General features: G+C 42.0%; 1 protein-coding gene across 2 annotated transcripts in view; it reads right to left on the bottom strand.

The window, feature by feature from the left end:
* Window positions 1–10,496: 10,496 nt before the first annotated feature.
* Window positions 10,497–19,048, bottom strand: part of cfh (complement factor H) — a 65,778-nt gene continuing 57,226 nt past the window's right edge. For both annotated transcript variants that reach the window (XM_062028524.1, XM_062028525.1), the window contains exons 18-22: window positions 17,801–17,992; window positions 16,289–16,477; window positions 15,990–16,175; window positions 12,871–13,050; window positions 10,497–10,988 (exon numbers count right to left, since the gene is read on the bottom strand). In XM_062028524.1, the coding sequence (XP_061884508.1) occupies window positions 10,795–10,988; window positions 12,871–13,050; window positions 15,990–16,175; window positions 16,289–16,477; window positions 17,801–17,992 (941 nt within the window). In that variant the 3' untranslated portion in view covers window positions 10,497–10,794. The remainder of the gene's footprint in view (window positions 10,989–12,870; window positions 13,051–15,989; window positions 16,176–16,288; window positions 16,478–17,800; window positions 17,993–19,048) is intronic.

Below are 19,048 nucleotides of genomic sequence, written 5' to 3'. Positions count from 1 at the left end.
AACGGTGAGTTCAAGGGCCGTCGAAATTAGTAGGACAAAACGGCGCTCGCCAAATACTCTCACCGGTGAAGCATACACATATTAAACAGTGGGCTTTCTGACAATTAGGAAAGCTTGTCGTGTTTTTCCTCATACAGAAACCACATTAAAAAATATACTTTTACCCCCATCTTTTTTCCATTTTCATACATTTTTGAAAAAGCTCCCCTGACCCCCGTATTAAAGGCCTACTGAAATGATTTTTTAAAATTTAAACGGGAATAGCAGATCCATTCTATGTGTCATACTTGATCATTTCGCGATATTGCCATATTTTTGCTGAAAGGATTTAGTAGAGAAAATCGACGATAAAGTTCGCAACTTTTGCTCGCTGATAAAAAAAAGCCTTGCCTGTACCGGAAGTAGCGTGACGTCACAGGAGCTAGGATTCCTCACAATTCCCCATTGTTTACAATGGAGCGAGAGAGATTCGGACCAAGAAAGTTAATGTATGCTAATACACTGATCCCACCTACAACTGTCTTCTTTGCAGCCTTCATTGTTCATTAAAAAAATTGCAAAAGATGTCCAGAATACTGTGGAATTATGAAATGAAAACAGAGCTTTTTGTATAGGATTCTACGGGGTACCATAACTTCCGTTACTCGGACTTCGTCACGCGCATACGTCATCATACCGCGATGTTTCAGCCGGATATTTCCCGGGAATTTTAAAATGTCACTTTATAAGTTAACCCGGCCGTATTGGCATGTGTTGCAATGTTAAGATTTCATCATTGATATATAAACTATCAGACTGCGTGGTCGGTAGTAGTGGCTTTCAGTAGGCCTTTAAGCTATTAGAATTGTTTTTACGGCAGCACACAGATGACTCAAACTGTATGAAAATGACTACGCTAAATACTCGGAAATAACAGAGGACCGTAGTCTTCGGGGCCCGGGCACCCACATGGGATTGATGGCAACTTTCAGTCTTTAACCCTCCTATTGTCCTTGGGGTCAATGTGACCCCAAGGCATTTTGAGAGTCTCTAAAAAGATGGTTGTCATTAGTTTTTCTTCCTAATATTTCATGACTTTTCCTAATCCATCAGGGAGACACAGAAAAATATAAAATCAACTGCATGATTGTTTCTCATTTCTCTGTACACATTTTGACCACGCCATCGTTCCTCAGGGGTCATATAGACCCCAGGATTGGAAAGCACTATAAGTCTTTGTGTGTTAGAGTGAGACACATGATCCAATTGACTTTTTTGTGCTCCCAAGTGATCTGAACACAGAGAATTCAATTGTGAGTTGATCTGACCATCATACACTGAATTATTGTTGGTTTAATATCGTTTGGCAGCCATTTTGACAGTTTTCCATAGATATTTCGGCACATTGCACCCCCCCCCCCCACCAAATACCCCCCAGTGGGAAATTACTTATGTGTGCTCCTAAGTCCCCTGAACACAAAGAAACAAATAGTGAGTCAATCCAACCATCATAGACCGAGTTATTGCAGTTTGAATACTGTTAGGCTTGGTCTTGAATGTGACCAAAAGTGATTTTCGTAATTTCTGAACGTACAAATACATATAAACTCAGTTTTCCATATAAGTGTCACACAAGAAATGAAATGGAACAATCACTGTGAGTTTATCTGACTATTACATGCTGAACTAGTGTGGTTTGAGTAGCGTTTGGTGGCCATTTTAGCGTTTTTCTACCTCGAACATCCCAGTAGGAAACCATTTATTTGTGCTCCTAAGTCCCCTGAACACAGAAAAAAGCAGTGAGTAGATCTTTATTAGTAATTGATGCAGAAACCACTGAGATAAATGGTCTTGAAAATAAATTTATAATTTATACTCTGTCGGAATGGCGGGATGTCGGAACAGTTCAAACATTCCGTTCCCGCGCCGTGTGAGAACAGGAGGAGGGGAGGGGGGAGGAGCAAACATATAAAAGCACTCGCATAGCAGCCTTCTAAACCATTTCTCTGCTGCTGTCTCTGCTGCTGTTTGTGATATACTCTCTCTCTCTCTCTCTTGTTTCGAGTTTGCCTTCTAAACCATTTCTCTGCTGCTGTTTGTGATATACTCTCTCTCTCTCTCTTGTTTCGAGTTTGCCTTCTAAACCATTTCTCTGCTGCTGTTTGTGATATACTCTCTCTCTCTCTCTCTCTTGTTTTGAGTTTGATGATGCCAAACCACAAGACGTTCTCTGTCCAGGAGGTTTTGGATCAGGTTTTTAGTGAAGAGGTAGACATAGAGGAAAATGTGTCTGAAATCGAAGACAATGTTGTGGAAGACCCTGATTATGGGGCATCGTCCTCTGATGAGGATGAGACCCTTGATGCTGAAGTTCCTGTCAACACTGGAACACCAGCAGACATTTTCCTGTCCAAAAATGGAAAGTTGTCGTGGTCCCCTGCCCCACGTCAACGGCAGGGTAGACTTAGCGCTGGTAATGTCATCAAAATGGTTCCAGGCCCAACCCGATATGCGATTAGCCGTGTCGAAGACATAAAATCTGCATTTGAGCTCCTCATGACACCATCAATTGAGAACCATGTACTCTTGATGACCAATTTAGAGGGGAGTCGTGTGTTTGGGGACAGTTGGAAGCCGATCGATGCAATTGACTTGCAGGCATACATCGGGTTGCTCATTTTGGGGGGCGTGTACAAGTCCAAAGGCGAGGCAGCAGAAAGCCTGTGGAATAAAGAGACTGGAAGGGCCATCTTCCCAGCCACCATGTCTCTGAAGAAATTCCATATTATGTCTCGTGTCCTACGGTTCGATGACAGAGAGAAAAGACAGGGCCGGAGAGAACATGACAAGCTGGCAGCTATCCGGGATGTATGGGACAAGTGGGTTCAGCAACTGCCATTGCTTTACAACCCAGGCCCCCATGTGACTGTGGATGAATGTCTGGTGGCGTTTCGTGGCCGCTGTCCATTTAGACAGTACATCCCGAGTAAACCAGCCAAATACGGCATTAAAATATGGGCAGCATGTGATGCCCAGTCGAGCTATGCCTGGAATATGCAGGTCTACACCGGCAAAGCCCCTGGGGAAGCACCTGAAAAAAATCAGGGCATGAGGGTTGTCCTGGACATGGCTGAGGGACTGGAGGGGCACAATATAACGTGCGACAACTTCTTCACCTCCTATGCCCTTGGTGAAGAACTCGCAAAGCGGAAAGTCACCATGCTGGGGACAGTCCGCAAGAACAAGCCAGAGCTTCCCTCTGAGCTTGTTGCAATCAAGAACAGACAGGCTACATCCTCAGTGTTTGCCTTCACTGAGAACGCCACAGCTGTTTCGTATTGCCCCAAGAAAGGGAAGAACGTTGTGCTCATGAGTACGATGCACAAGGATGCCCAGCTCAGCACCAGGGAGGACAAGAAGCCACAAATGGTGTTGGACTACAATGCCACAAAGGGTGGTGTTGACAACCTGGATAAAGTCACAGGCACGTACAGCTGCCGACGCATGACTGCACGATGGCCCCTTGTTGTATTCTTCAACATCATCGATGTGAGTGCCTACAACGCTTTTGTGCTTTGGAGGGAGATCAGTGAAGGCTGGAACAGCGAAAAGCTGTACCGGAGGAGGCTGTTCCTGGAACAGCTGGGGTACGCGCTGGTGCAACCCCAAATTGCACGAAGAGTTGTCCTACCAAGAGCCTCAGCGGCTGCTGTGGTGATAGTGGAGGATGTTCAGAGGGAGGCACACACCTCCAATCCTCCAGTGGCCAGAGGGCAAAAACGAGGCAGGTGCCAGATCTGTTCCACTAGGAACGATAACAAGACAACTAATACATGTGGGGGATGTGGCAAATACATCTGCAAGGAGCACATCCGTTGTGGATCATGTGCCCAGTAGTGCTTTACCCTTTCTTGGAGAGTGGGGGATGAATATTGCCATTTTTCATTTGTTTTACATTTCTTGAGAGAGGTAGACTCTAGGCTACTTTTTGCAGTCTGTGAAAAAATAGGAGTGGCAGACTTTTACAGTATTTTAGTTTTTTTGAAATAAGACAATATTTTTGGTAAATAGCCTACTGTCTTGTTATTTTTTTCTTCAAATATGGACACTCCAAATGGCCGGCCAATGGTCAGATATTTGTTGTTGTTGAAAAAAAACAAAACAAAACAAAAAAAAATACAAAATATAAAGAGTAATAAAAAAACTTCCCCCATTGAGGATTGCCACCTTATCCTGGTCAGAGGGTTTGTGCTTGACCCTTTCTTGGAGAGTGAGACGAATATTGTTATTTTCAAATGGACACTCCAAATGGCCAACGGTCAGATATTTGTTGTTGTTGAAAAAAAAAAAAAAGAAAAAAAAAAAGAAAAAAAAAAAAAGTTATAAAAAACTTCCCCCTGGAGGATTGCCACCTTATCGTGGTCAGGGGGTTTGCGTGCTTCCATGACCCTAAGAGCTATAGCTGGTCTTAGGGTAGAAGCCTGACTAAGTGCAATCTAAATGGCAAAAAACAACAACAACAACAACACCATACAATTAATACAATTCGGTCACATTCAATGATGGCCGCCTAACAGTATTCAAACTGCGATAACTCGGTCTAAGATGGTTGGATTGACTCACAATTTGTTTCTTTGTGTTCAGGGGACCTAGGAGCACAAATAAGTGGTTTACCACTGGGAGGTTATCTGGGGGGGGGGGCGTAGTGTGCCAAAAAATCAATAAAAAACGGTCAAATTTGACACCAAACGGTATTCAAACAACAATAATTCAGTGTATGATGGTCAGATCGACTCAGAGTTGACTTCTCTGTGTTCAGAAGACTTGGGAGCACAAAAAAGTCAATTGGATCATGTGTCTTACTCCCACACACAACAACTTATAGAGCTTTACATCTCTGGGGTCTATGTGACCCCTGAGGAACGATGGTGTAGGCAAAAATCGAGGTCAATAGGAGGGTTAAAGTAATTTTTGATGAATCACTCTTGTTGTTGTTCATTTTGTGGCAAGTTTGCCCCATTTTAAATTATTACAAAAAGTTACAAATCCCCAAAAAATAAAGTCTAACCAAGGTTTCATTATGTCCAATAACAAAGTAATGACACAATCATCTTGAATTTGAACTCAGTGCAAACGAGCGAATTAAGTGCATACGTAGTCAACAGCCAAAAATGTCACACTAAGGGTGGCAGTATGAACAACGCCAACACTGTCATAAACATGTGCCATATAGTGAAACCACACTAAAACAACAACGACAAACATATTTTGGAAGAATATTTGCACGGCAACACAACATAAATACTCATACTTGCCAACCTTGAGACCTCCAATATCGGGAGGTGGGGGGTGGTGGGTGGTGGTGGTGGTGGGTGGGGGGGGGGGGGGGGGGCGCATATATATATATGTATGAAATACGTGACTTTCAGTGAATTCTAGCTATATATATATATATTTTTATTTTTTATTTTTTTTTATTTTATTTTTTTAAATTTTTTAATTTAATTTAATTTTATTTTATTTTATTTTATTTACATAGAAAAAAAAACAAAAAACTTGAATTTCAGTGTTCCAGTGGCTATCCATTAGATGGCAGTATTGTCCTGTTTAACTTCTCCGTTCCTGATGAGTATATCATTTCGGCCGCCATGTCTGTAATTTCCTCGTTCTTCTGCTTCGTCTCCTTGTTGTGTGCGCAGTTGTGCACTCTATAAAAGCCGTAGATGTTATGACATCTTTGGGCAGGCAAGCTGTTTATATTGTGGGAAAGCGGACGTGAGAACAGGCTGTCTCCACTCAGTCTCACGTCCGCATTGAGCTGGAGGGGGCGTGGCCTCCAGCTCCGGCTGAATACCGGGAGTTTGTCGGGAGAAAATCTCTGTCGGGAGGTTGTCGGGAGAGGCGCTGAATATCGGGATTCTCCCGCTAAAAACGGGAGGGTTGGCAAGTATGTAAATACTACAGAACAAATTCCCAGAATTCCCTGCAGCACCAACTCTTCCGGGACGCTATAATATAAACAAACGCCATTGAGTGATTGATTGATTGATTGGAACATATTCCGTACAATCGACCACTAAATGGTAACACCCGAATACATTTTTCAACTTATTTAAGTCGGGGTCCACGTTAATCAATTCATGGTAATCTACACCTGACATCCACTGTAATGATACCACGTACAATAGCGTATCTAGTCGATACTACTATGATTACATGGACATTTTTTAACATCACAAAATCTTCTTGCGTTTTTTTAGGGACCGAGTCCCTTTGGGACAGAGGACCCTATTGAATTTCTAGCGTTTTATTATTATACCGCCGCCTCTTTGCGCTGTAGTTTGACCCTCTTAACATGCTTCAAAACTCACCAAATTGGACACACACATCAGGACTGGCGAAAATTGCGATCTATGCAAAAAACCAAACCCCAAAACTCAAAATTGCGCTCCCTAGGAAGAAAACACAGACAAAACTGCTCCTAGGAAGAAAACACAGACAAAACTGCCTGTAACTCCCAGTACGAATGTCGTAGAGACATGAAACAAAAACCTCTATGTAGGTCTCACTTAGACCTATATTTCATACACTGACAACCCCCAGCAAAAATCAACAGGAAGTTTGCAATTCCCCCTTCAAAACAAAAGTTGTGTAAAAACAGTCACCTTTTTTCAAACATTAACTCCTCTAAACGCGTTTGTCGTGTCGGCTTCAAATTAGCACAGGAGAGAGATTGAACCCTTCTGATTAAAAGTTGATGAAAGAGTTTTAATTACTGCTCCGGTTTGGATTTTATGAGCCCTCAAAGTCGGTCCCGTCCATCGCTGCTTGCAGCTTTAATTTTACATTTATATTACGTTTATAAAGTCAGGAAATATGTCCCTGGACACATGAGGACTTTGAATATGACCAATGTATGATCCTGTAACTACTTGGTATCGGATTGATACCCAAATGTGTGGTATCATCCAAAACTAATGTAAAGTATCAAACAACAGAAGAATAAGTGATTATTACATTTTAACAGAAGTGTAGATAGAACATGTTGAAAGAGAAATTAAGCAGATATTAACAGTAAATGAACAAGTAGATTAATAATTCATTTTCTACCACTTGTCCTTAATAATGTTGACAAAATAATAGGTAGATAAATGACACAATATGTTACTGCATATGTCAGCAGACTAATTAGGAGTCTTTGTTTGTTTACTTACTACTAAAAGACAAGTTGTCTTGTATGTTCACTATTTTATTTAAGGACAAACTTGCAATAATAAACATATGTTTAATGTACCCTAAGATTTTTTTGTTAAAATAAAGCCAATAATGACATTTTTTGTGGTACCCTTTATTTAGAAAAGTACCGAAAAGTACCAAAATATTGGTACCGGGACAACACTAATACACACACACACCGAGCACCCACTATTACTGATAAGTGTTTGCCTATGGTCTGAGGTCTCCATGTTGTTGGTTTTAGTTGCAGGTCATCAATACACCCACTGCTTCTCAAACACAAGTTAATGAGTGACATGTCATTCAGTCCAACTCATTTCTATCACTTCCAGTAAAGTTGAGCTTTATTGGAAGCAGTGCAATGTCATTGCAAGGCTGAAGGTTCTGTGTAAATGGTGACAAATCCGGGAATGAAGGGACCCGGGCGCGAGGTATCAGAGTAAACACTGTGTTGTGTTGAAAGTATTGTTGTCTCCACACCAATATTTTGGTACCGGTACCGGTGGCAAAATTATTTTGGTACTTTTTGGTACTTTTCCAAATAAAGGGGACCACAAAAAATTGCATTATTGGCTTTATTTTTAACAACAAATCTTAAGGTACATTAAACATGTTTATTATTGCAATTTAGTCCTTAAATAAAATAGTGAACATACAAGACAACTTGTCTTTTAGTAGTAAGTAAACAAACAAAGACTCCTCCTCATTAGTCTGCTAACATATGCAGTAACATATTGTGTCATTTATCTACCTATTATTTTGTCAACATTATTAAGGACAAGTGGTAGAAAATGAATTATTAATCTACTTGTTCATTTACTGTTAATATCTGCTTACTTTCTCTTTTAACATGTTCTGTCTACACTTCTGTTAAAATGTAATAATCACTTATTCTTCTCTTCTTTGATACTTTACATTAGTTTTGGATGATACCACAAATGTAGGTATCAATCCGATACCAAGTAGTTACAGGATCATACATTGGTCATATTCAAAGTCCTCATGTGTCCAGGGACATATTTCCTGAATTTATAAACATAATATAAATTAAAAAAAAAAAACGAAAGATTTTGGAATGCTAAAAAATATCAATGTAACCATAGTAGTATCGACTAGATACGCTCTTGTACTTGGTATCATTACAGTGGATGTTAGGTGTAGATCCACCAATGGCGTTTGTTTACATTTTGACGGCGGTGAGCTACGGTGTGTAGTGAAGCATGTTTAGCTATTCCTCGTCCTGCAGGGATGATACTTGTAAGAAACTTACTTTATTTGTCGCCCCCGACTTCCTGCTTGTTTGACGGATCTATGAGGCTGCCCTGCCCCCTTTTGGACTTGCCTCTCGCTCAACATTTACGGTAACACTCAACAGTTACACTGCCACCTGCCTTGACTCACATATGAACTTGAAGTGCCATCCCATTTCTAACCCATAGGGTTTAATATGATGTCGCTCCACCTTTTGCAGCTATTACAGCTTCAACTCTTCTGGGAAGGCTGTCCACAAGGTTGCGGAGTGTGTTTATAGGAATTTTCCACCATTCTTCCAAAAGCGCATTGGTGAGGTCACACACTGATGTTGGTCGAGAAGGCCTGGCTCTCAGTCTCCGTTCTACAAACCCCGTTTCTATATGAGTTGGGAAATTGTGTTAGATGTAAATATAAACGGAATACAATGATTTGCAAATCCTTTTCAACCCATATTCAGTTGAATGCACTACAAAGACAACATATTTGATGTTCAAACTCATAAACTTTATTTTTTTTTTGCAAATAATAATTAACTTAGAATTTTATGGCTGCAACTTGTGCCAAAGTAGTTGGGAAAGGGCATGTTCACCACTGTGTTACATGGCCTTTCCTTTTAACAACACTCAGTAAACGTTTGGGAACTGAGGAGACACATTTTTGAAGCTTCTCAGGTGGAATTATTTCCCATTCTTGCTTGATGTACAGCTTAAGTTGTTCAACAGTCCGGGGGTCTCCCTTGTGCTATTTTAGGCTTCATAATGCGCCACACACATTTTCAACGGGAGACAGGTCTGGACTACAGGCAGGCCAGTCTAGTACCCGCACTCTTTTACTATGAAGCCACGTTGATGTAACACGTGGCTTGGCATTGTCTTGCTGAAATAAGCAGGGGCGTCCATGGTAACGTTGCTTGGATGGCAACAGATGTTGCTCCAAAACCTGTATGTACCTTTCAGCATTAATGGTGCCTTCACAGATGTGTAAGTTACCCATGTCTTGGGCACTAATACACCCCCATACCATCACACATGCAGGCTTTTGAATTTTGCGCCTATAACAATCCGGATGGTTCTTTTCCTCTTTGGTCCGGAGGACACGACGTCCACAGTTTCCAAAAAAAATTTGAAATGTGGACTCGTCAGACCACAGAACACTTTTCCACTTTGCATCAGTCCATCTTAGATGAGCTCAGGCCCAGCGAAGCCGTTGGCGTTTCTGGGTGTTGTTGATAAACGGTTTTCGCCTTGCATAGGAGAGTTTTAACTTGCACTTACAGATGTAGCGACCAACTGTAGTTACTGACAGTGGGTTTCTGAAGTGTTCCTGAGCCCATGTGGTGATATCCTTTACACACTGATGTGGCTTGTTGATGCAGTACAGCCTGAGGGATGGAAGGTCACGGGCTTAGCTGCTTACGTGCAGTGATTTCTCCAGATTCTCTGAACCCTTTGATGATATTACGGAGCGTAGATGGTGAAATCCCTAAATTCCTTGCAATAGCTGGTTGAGAAAGGTTTTTCTTAAACTGTTCAACAATTTGCTCACGCATTTGTTGACAAAGTGGTGACCCTCGCCCCATCCTTGTTTGTGAATGACTGAGCATTTCATGGAATCTACTTTTATACCCAATCATGGCACCCACCTGTTCCCAATTTGCCTGTTCACCTGTGGGATGTTCCAAATACAGCCGACAGTTGACTTTGGAATATTTAGGAGCGAGGGAATTTCACAACTGGATTTGTTGCACAGGTGGCATCCTATGACCTATTCTTTCACAAATGTTTGTAGAAACAGTCTCCATGCCTAAGTGCTTGATTTTATACACCTGTGGCCGGGCCAAGTGATTAAGGACACCTGATTCTCATCATTTGGATGGGTGGCCAAATACCATCGTTATATAATTCTAAATGAAAATAGCCTTTAAGAAAAAGACACCAAAACACATCAATTGAATTGGTTTCAATCAGCCTTAATGCACCCAGCTTGCAGCGATAACATTATAAAATAATGTTGTCTCGACAATAATAGACGTCTTAATATATTTTTTTATTTTTGACAAATGTGTTGACACACAAACATCCTGTGTTCCTCGTCTGTCAGTCCGACTAATGTTGACTAATAATCATAAAAAGCTCCCACTAATGTAGTTTTATTAAATCAACAGGTTAATATGTTGACCTTGAAGTGTAACGGCTTCTCTTTCAGGGTCAAAAATCATCTCAAATGGTGGAAGTTGCGAAATGAGCTCACAAAAAAGTGACACAAGGTCACTTATTTGTAAGGTTAGTTACTTTTTTTTTTTTTAAATGATTGTTTCAAAACACGCTAGTGGCAAGTGGGCAGGTCAATCGTTCCGTCGAGACACTTCTGCCGCATATCCAATACTCCATCGTGTGTTGTTCCTCGTACACACCAGAACTCGATGGTATCGTCATGGGCCGAGTACAGTTTATTGTCCCGCTTGTATCGGAACTTCACGTTGTGCTTGTTCATGAGTTCTCTATCCACAGTGCAGGGCTCTGCAAGAAAACAAAAACATATTCAAATTAATGATAGAGAGCGAAATGGTCGCCCGTACGCAATATAAATATCTCCAGTATATACATTATAGTATTTCTCTCCAGAATACATACTGGAGAGAAACCTTTTACTTGCTCTGTTTGTAAGAAGATTTTTTCCAGAAAGCCTAGCATGGCCACACACATGAGAATACATACTGGAGAGAAACCTTTTAATTGCTCAGCTTGTGCTAAACGATTTTGAGGCCAGCTAAGAACCAAGTTATTGCTGCAATTTAAAAAAACAAGAGACAAAACTCAAAACCAGTGAAGTTTGGCACGTCGTGTAAATCGTGAATGAAAACGGAATACAGTGATTTGCAAATCCTTTTTTCGACTTATATTCGATTGAATAGACTGCAAAGACAAGATATTTAATGTTCCAACTGAGAAACTTCATTTAATGGCAGCAACACATTGCAAAAGAAGTTGGCACAGGGGAAAGTTCACCACTGTGTTGCATGGCCTTTCCTTTTAACAACACTCAGTAAACGTTTGGGAACTGAGGAGACACATTTTTTAAAGCTTTTCAGGTGGAATTATTTCCCATTCTTGCTTGATGTACAGCTTAAGTTGTTCAACAGTCCGGGGGTCTCCCTCGTGGTATTTTAGGCTTCATATTGCGCCACACATTTTCAATGGGAGACAGGTCTGGACTACAGGCAGGCCAGTCTAGTACCCGCACTCTTTTACTACGAAGCCACGCTCTTGTAACACGTGGCTTGGCATTGTCTTGCTGAAATAAGCAGGGGCGTCCATGCTAACATTGCTTGGATGGCAACATATGTTGTTCCAAAACCTGTATGTACCTTTCAGCATTAATGGCGCCTTCACAGATGTGTAAGTTACCCATGTCTTGGGCACTAATACACCCCCATACCATCACACATGCTGGCTTTTGCACTTTGCGCCTATAACAATCCGGATGGTTCTTTTCCTCTTTGGTCCGGAGGACACGACGTCCACAGTTTCTGAAAACAATTTGAAATGTGGACTCGTCAGACCACAGAACACTTTCCCACTTTGCATCAGTCCATCTTAGAAGCCGGCGGCGTTTCCGGGTGTTGTTGATAAATGGCTTTGGCTTTGCATAGTAGAGTTTTAACTTGCACTTACAGATGTAGGGACCAACTGTGGTTACTGACAGTGGTTTTCTGAAGTGTTCCTGAGCCCATGTGGTGATATCCTTTACACACGGATGTCGCTTTTTGATGCAGTACCACCTGAGGGATTGAAGGTCCGTAATGTCATCGCTTACGTGCAGTGATTTCTCCAGATTCTCTGAACCCTTTGATGATATTACGGACCGTAGAAGGTGAAATGCCTAAATTCCTTGCAATAGCTGGTTGAGAAATGTTGTTCTTAAACAATTTGCTCACGCATTTGTTGACAAAGTGGTGACCCTCGCTCTATCCTTGTTTGTGAACGACTGAGCATTTCATGGAAGCTGCTTTTATACCCAATCATGGCACCCACCTGTTCCCAATTAGCCCGTTCACCTGTGGGATGTTCCAAATAAGCGTTTGATGAGCATTCCTCAACTTTCCCAGTCTTTCTTTGCCACCTGTGCCAGCTTTTTTGAAACCTGTTGCAGGCATCAAATTCCAAATGAGCTAATATTTGCAAAAAATAACAAAGTTTACCAAGTTCGAACGTTAAGTATCTTGTCTTTGCAGTCTATTCTATTGAATATACGTTGAAAAGGATTTGCAAATCATTAAATTCTGTTTTTAATTACCATTTACACAACGTGCCAACTTCACTGGTTTGAAGTTGTGTATTACATTCCTGTTGCAGAATGTAAATCCAACAAAAATTATGAGAAATAGGATTTAAGACTTACTGAGGCATTTCATGTCTCCAGTCCATTGGCCATTTTTGCAGGTTTTATAAGGTTCACCCTCCATTTTGTAAAAATTCTGGCAAATGTATTCAACCCTGTCATTGTGTTCGTACGTGTGTTTAGTGGAAAACTTGGTGTCTCCGCCCGAAAGGTGAGGTGGACGCTGACATCCCGAAGGAGCTGAAAGAATCAAACACAGTTCACAAGGTCATTTTAACGACTCGTATCTATAGTCCATTCTCAAAATAGATAGTCCATTCAGAAAGTTTTAAGAGGGGAGATATCATGGAAAACGGACTTCTTAAAAGCTTTTCCACTCATAGTTGGGTCCCTGGAGTAAGGGCCAACTTGAGCGTGACTTTACGCTACAAAGTCCAGTTTTGTAAACCCTCAAACAAATGAAAACTGTTCAGATTGTGGGCGCATTGTTACGTAGCAATGTGGCTAATCTAAATCAGGGGTGTCAAACTCCAAACAAGTTGCTTTTATGTGTATAGACTAGTGTTGTCCCGATACCAATATTTTAGTACCGGTACCGGTACCAAAATTCTAAATAAGGGGGAACACAAAAAAATGGCATTATTGACTTTATTTTAACAAAAAATCTTAGGGTACATTAAACATATGTTTTTTATTGCAAGTTTGTCCTTAAATAAAATAGTGAACATACAAGACAACTTGTCTTTTAGTAGTAAGTAAACAAACAAAGGCTCCTAATTAGTCTGCTGACATGTGCAGTAACATATTGTGTCATTTATCATTCTATTTTGTCCAAAATTATGAGGGACAAACTGTAAAAAAAATATTATTAATCCACTTGTTCATTTACTGTTAATATCTGCTTATTTTCTGTCTTAACATGTTCCGTCTACACTTCTGTTAAAATGTAAAATTGAGCTGTTTGGCCACAATACCCAGCAATATGTTTGGAGGGGAAAAGGTGAGGCCTTTAATCCCAGGAACACCATCCCTACCGTCAACCATGGTGGTGGTAGTATTATGCTCTGGGTCTGTTTTGCTGCCAATGGAACTGGTGCTTTACAGAGAGTAAATGGGACAATGGAAAAAGGAGGAGTACCTCCAAATTCTTCAGGACAGCCTAAAATCATCAGCCCGGAGGTTGGGTCTTGGGCGCAGTTGGGTGTTCCAACAGGACAATGACCCCAAACACACGTCAAAAGTGGTAAAGGAATGGCTAAATCAGGCTAGAATGAAGGTTTTAGAATGGCCTTCCCAAAGTCCTGACTTAAACATTTTACCATGAATTGATTTACAAAGCTGTCTTTGATCTTACCAAGAAAAAGGCTTGTAAAACTCCACTGTGTACAATGGGAAGCGACATGAAGGTGTCGGTTTCTTTTGATCTATTGTAATCCACAGGAAGATCTTGTCTTGACCCGAGATCTACAAAGCGGAGAGGAAGCTCCAGGCATCCTTTCTTTGAACTGTTTTGGGCGAGGGCTGTTTACGACCCCCTCTCCCCTTAGAAACAGCCGTTGCCATGTAATCAGGGAAAGTCCAAATAAAACAGGAGGCGTAGAATTCTGTTGTCAGAGCGTGGGACGACACTGTGCAAGGGTACAGGTCTACGCGCTCTCAACTCAAAGGACTATACGTTGCACCTCGCCTACTGTTATTACTTTACCAGAGGATTGTTCAACCCATCCTTCTGTACTGTTCCACATGTTTTTTCACTATGCTTTCTGTAATCAACCGGACCAAACTTGCACACATTACAAACATAGCAGCTAAAATCATCGGCCTACCCACACCCAACATTTCAGATCTAAACCACAAGTCCATCTGGCAAACACAACAATCCAGGAAATGACTCACCCACTACACCAATACATCATCCCACTACCATCAGGGCGCAGGTACAGAACTATCAAATTACGGAGGGCCCGCCTCAGGAAAAGCCTTATCCCTGCAGCTATAGCCGCCCTAAACAGCAGGCCCGGCAGACCTGTCTGACAAGCCTGTAAATGTGTTGGTCATGTATGATGTCTTTTTGTTATTTTTGTTCGTGATGTGTAATGTCTATTGTTTAAATGTATAACAGTGAAAATGAATTTCCCCAACGGGGACCAATACATCTAAATCAATCAATCAATCAATCAATCAATCAATCAATCAATCAATCAATCAATCAATCAATCAATCAATCAATCAATCAATCAATCAATTGAGCTAAATTGAATCCTGTCTCTGTTTAATTCCTTGCTTCTTGTCTGTTTAATAGATGTCATTGGTGTTTGAACCTGACAGTTTGAGCTGGTGTTTTGTATGCAACCGGAGGTGACATTAGGAGCAATAAAGGTATCGAAATATGGCACCATTTAATTTTACATGAATCAACACCCGGTAGTACCGACTGAGTTTGATCTGTGCCTGTCAGGTTCAAACACTGATGACATCTATTAAACAAGACAAGAGGCAAAGAATTAAACAGAGACAGAATTCAATTTGGACTCAATATGTTGAGGAGAGTTGCCCGGACATTGTATCCTTCTACCATCTCCAGCACGCTCTGCCAAAAGATGGCCTGCCGCCTCCTTTTATTTTGGACCCTCCCCGAACACATGGCCACGGCTGTTTCCAAAGAACAAAGGTCGCAGAAAGTTCACAGAAAAGGTCGTAAACAATTCACAGGAAAGGTCAGTTCAAAAACAGTTCGTAAAATAGTTCAAAATGAGTTCGTAAAATACTTCAAAAAGAGTTCGTCTGGAAATTGGGCAGATCCTGTCATCTCTCCGCTTTGAAGTCCTTGGGCCAGAACAACATCCTTCTGTTGATTACCATACATGAGAGAGAACAGAAAACCCTTCATGTGGCTCTCCCCCTTACACAGTGGAGTTTTACGAGCCTTCTTCTTGGTAGGTTTCAAAGACAGCTCCCGTCCCCCTGCTAGGAACTCAATGTAATACAACGTTTTTGTGATAATTTAGAAACAATTATTCTAACAGTGCCTGTAAAAGTACCACATTCTGTACCAATCCCAACGGATGAGGGAACGGTACGTTTTGCAAAATAACTACAACAGATGGTCACTATGAGAATGCAGCACACTTATTTTTGCTGTGATTTCCTAAGGTAAAAAGCAATGTTGGCAACCTTACCTCCGCATGTTGGAAAGGGGTCGCTCCATAGGCCGTTTGATAAGCATTCAACTACCTTCTTCCCCAAAAGTGTGTCTGCATTTCGGAGGCAACTAAACGTCAACTTCTGCCCCTTTCTTGCTTGTCTGCCACGTAGCTGGGTGCTCAACCGCACGTTATTTGGTACACCTGTGATCTGGCAAGGCTCTGTTTCCAGGAGAAAATCATATTTATATCAGAGTCCCCCCAAGGCCATAACATTCGGTGTACATCCACACAATTTTTCTTGTTGGGTGCTGATCCTTAAAATGTATTCATACCAGAGCATTTTGGGAAAGGAACGTTCCATTCCCCAGTTGGTAGGCATTCGGTTTCTTCGGATCCATCCAGAGCATAGTCATCGCTGCATTGGAACCTTAATTTTTGTCCGATTCGTATTGTCTGACTCCCTGGTGGCAGCTGGTCTACGCTGAGATGAGGGTGGATCGCTCCAACTTTACACGCAATATCTGACGGAGGCAAACACATGTTGTCAAAGTGGCGAGAAATATTTCAGTGTTGAACAAAGCAAAACATGTACTAGACCAAAGATCACTTCATATTCTCTACTGCTCGCTAGTGTTACCAGACGTATAGGGGACATAACTACAATAGTACACTTCGTTCACTAACTGTATTACAAAACCCAAAACCAGTTAAGTTGGCACGTTGTGTAAATGGTAAATAAAAACAGAATACAATGATTCGCAAATCCTTTTCAACCTATATTCAGTTAAATAGAATACAAAGACAATATGCTTAACATTCGAACTGGAAAACGTTGTTATTTTGTGCAAATATTAGCTCATTTTCAATTTGATGCCTGCAACACGTTTTCAAAAAAGCTGGCACCCTACCACCCTACGGATGGGGTAGGGTGTCTTGAACGGTGGCATTGTGTGTGTGTGGACAAGGATAAGGTTAGGTGGGATATAGCCTGGATAACCTTAGCCGGCTTAATTTAAATGTTTACTGGCTATGGTTCTCGCCCGGAAAAGGGTGGAGTGCCATCTCCGGGTTGGGGAGGAGATCTTGCCCCAAGTGGAGGAGTTAAAGTACCTAGGAGTCTTGCTCACGAGTGAGGGAAGAGTGGATCGTGAGATTGACAGACGGATCGGTGCGGCGTCTTCAGTAATGCGTACGCTGTATCGATCCGTTGTGGTGAAGAAGGAGTTGAGCCGGAAGGCAAAGCTCTCAATTTACCAGTCGATCTACGTTCCCGTCCTCACCTATGGTCATGAGCTTTGGGTTATGACCAAAAGGACAAGATCACGGGTACAAGCGGCCGAAATGAGTTTCCTCCGCCGGGTAGAGGGGCTCTTCCTTAGAGATTGGGTGAGAAGCTCTGTCATCCGGGGGGAGCTCAAAGTAAAGCCGCTGCTCCTCCACATGGAGAGGAGCCAGATGAGGTGGTTCGGGCATCTGGTCAGGATGCCACCCGAACGCCTCCCTAGGGAGGTGTTTAGGGCACGTACAACCGGTAGGAGGCCACGGGGAAGACCCAGGACACGTTGGGAAGACTATGTCTCCCGGCTGGCCTGGGAACTCCTCGGGATCCCCCGGAAGGAGCTGGACGAAGTGGCTGGGGAGACCTCGGATAAGCGGAAGAAGATGGATGGATGGATTGAACTTAAATGTTTACTATAGGATGCTGGTTCCCTGGTACATGCAAAATAAGAGTAATAATAATAAGTCTAGCCCCCGGTCTTTAGCTCTCTGAAAATGTGGCCCTGAAAGCAATTTAGTTGAACATCCCTGCTCTGAAGCTAACTTGGTGCTGTTGAGGCAGTTACCTTCACAAGTGGGGAAGGGCTTATCCCAAAGTCCATCTTTACCACATATTAACAATGAACTGCCATTCAGTTGCTTTTCAGGATTGTCACAGCTGAATGTGAGGTAGTGGTTCGGAAGGATTCCCTCGTCATTGTCCGATAAACCTTTGACCACGATCCCTTCATGTTTAGGTGGGGCCACACAGTGCACAGCTATAAGGACATAACAGTTAGTTCACCAAAATAGATTTGTGTATTCCTGTGTTTCTATGCCTTGTCCAAAGGGTGACTTTGGCTGGAAGGAATGGTAAATTCTGGACTAGTTACCTATGGACTGACACCTACGGACAATTTAGAGTCAACAAAAATCAAATATGCCTGTTTTTGCAATGTAGGAGGAATTATTTATTATTTTGATATTTCCTGCAGACAAAATAAAGACTGTGAAGTGTATTTCTGGTCTTGGCACAAGGACGTCACGGCAGTGCGGCTGGAGCAAAAGAGACGTCGGCGACGCTTTACTGAAACAAAAGTTGCTTTATTACAAGCGAGCGTCATTATACTCAGAGGAATCTAGGTCAAAAAAATGAAGGACTCCTAACTTGGAGAAGCCAAACCATCAGTTTTATATTCCTCCTTCCTGTCTCTGTGTGTGTGTGTGTGCTAAGTCAGGAGAGCACATCCTGACCATAAATAGAGATGTTTGTGTTTAAAGGCCTACTGAAAGCCACTACTACCGACCGACCACGCAGTCTGATAGTTTATATATCAATGATGAAATCTTAACATTGCAACACATGCCAATACGGCCGGGTTGACTTATAAAGTGCAATTTTAAATTTCCCGCGAAACTTCCGGTTGAAAACGTCTATGTATGATGGCGTATGCGCGTGACGTCACTAGTTAAACGGAAGTATTGGTACACCTTTGAATCCAATACAAAAAAGCTCTGTTTTCATCTCAAAATTCCACAGTATTCTGGACATCTGTGTTGGTGAATCTTTTGCAATTTGTTTAATGAACAATGAAGACTGCAAAGAAGAAAGTTGTAGGTGGGATCGGTGTATTAGCGGCTGGCTGTAGCAACACAACCAGGAGGACTTAATTGGATAGCAGACGCGCTAGCCGACGCTAGCCGCCGACCGCACGGATGATCGGGTGAAGTCCTTCGTCCTTCCGTCGATCGCTGGAACGCAGGTGAGCACGGGTGTTGATGAGCAGATGAAGACTGGCTGACGTAGGTGGAGCGCTAATGTTTTTATCATAGCT

Source organism: Entelurus aequoreus, linkage group LG19 (genome assembly GCF_033978785.1).
Source record: "Entelurus aequoreus isolate RoL-2023_Sb linkage group LG19, RoL_Eaeq_v1.1, whole genome shotgun sequence".
Taxonomy (NCBI): Eukaryota; Metazoa; Chordata; class Actinopteri; order Syngnathiformes; family Syngnathidae; genus Entelurus; species Entelurus aequoreus.
The sequence above is the reverse complement of the archived record's forward strand: the minus strand, read 5'-3'. Positions and strand labels throughout refer to the sequence as shown.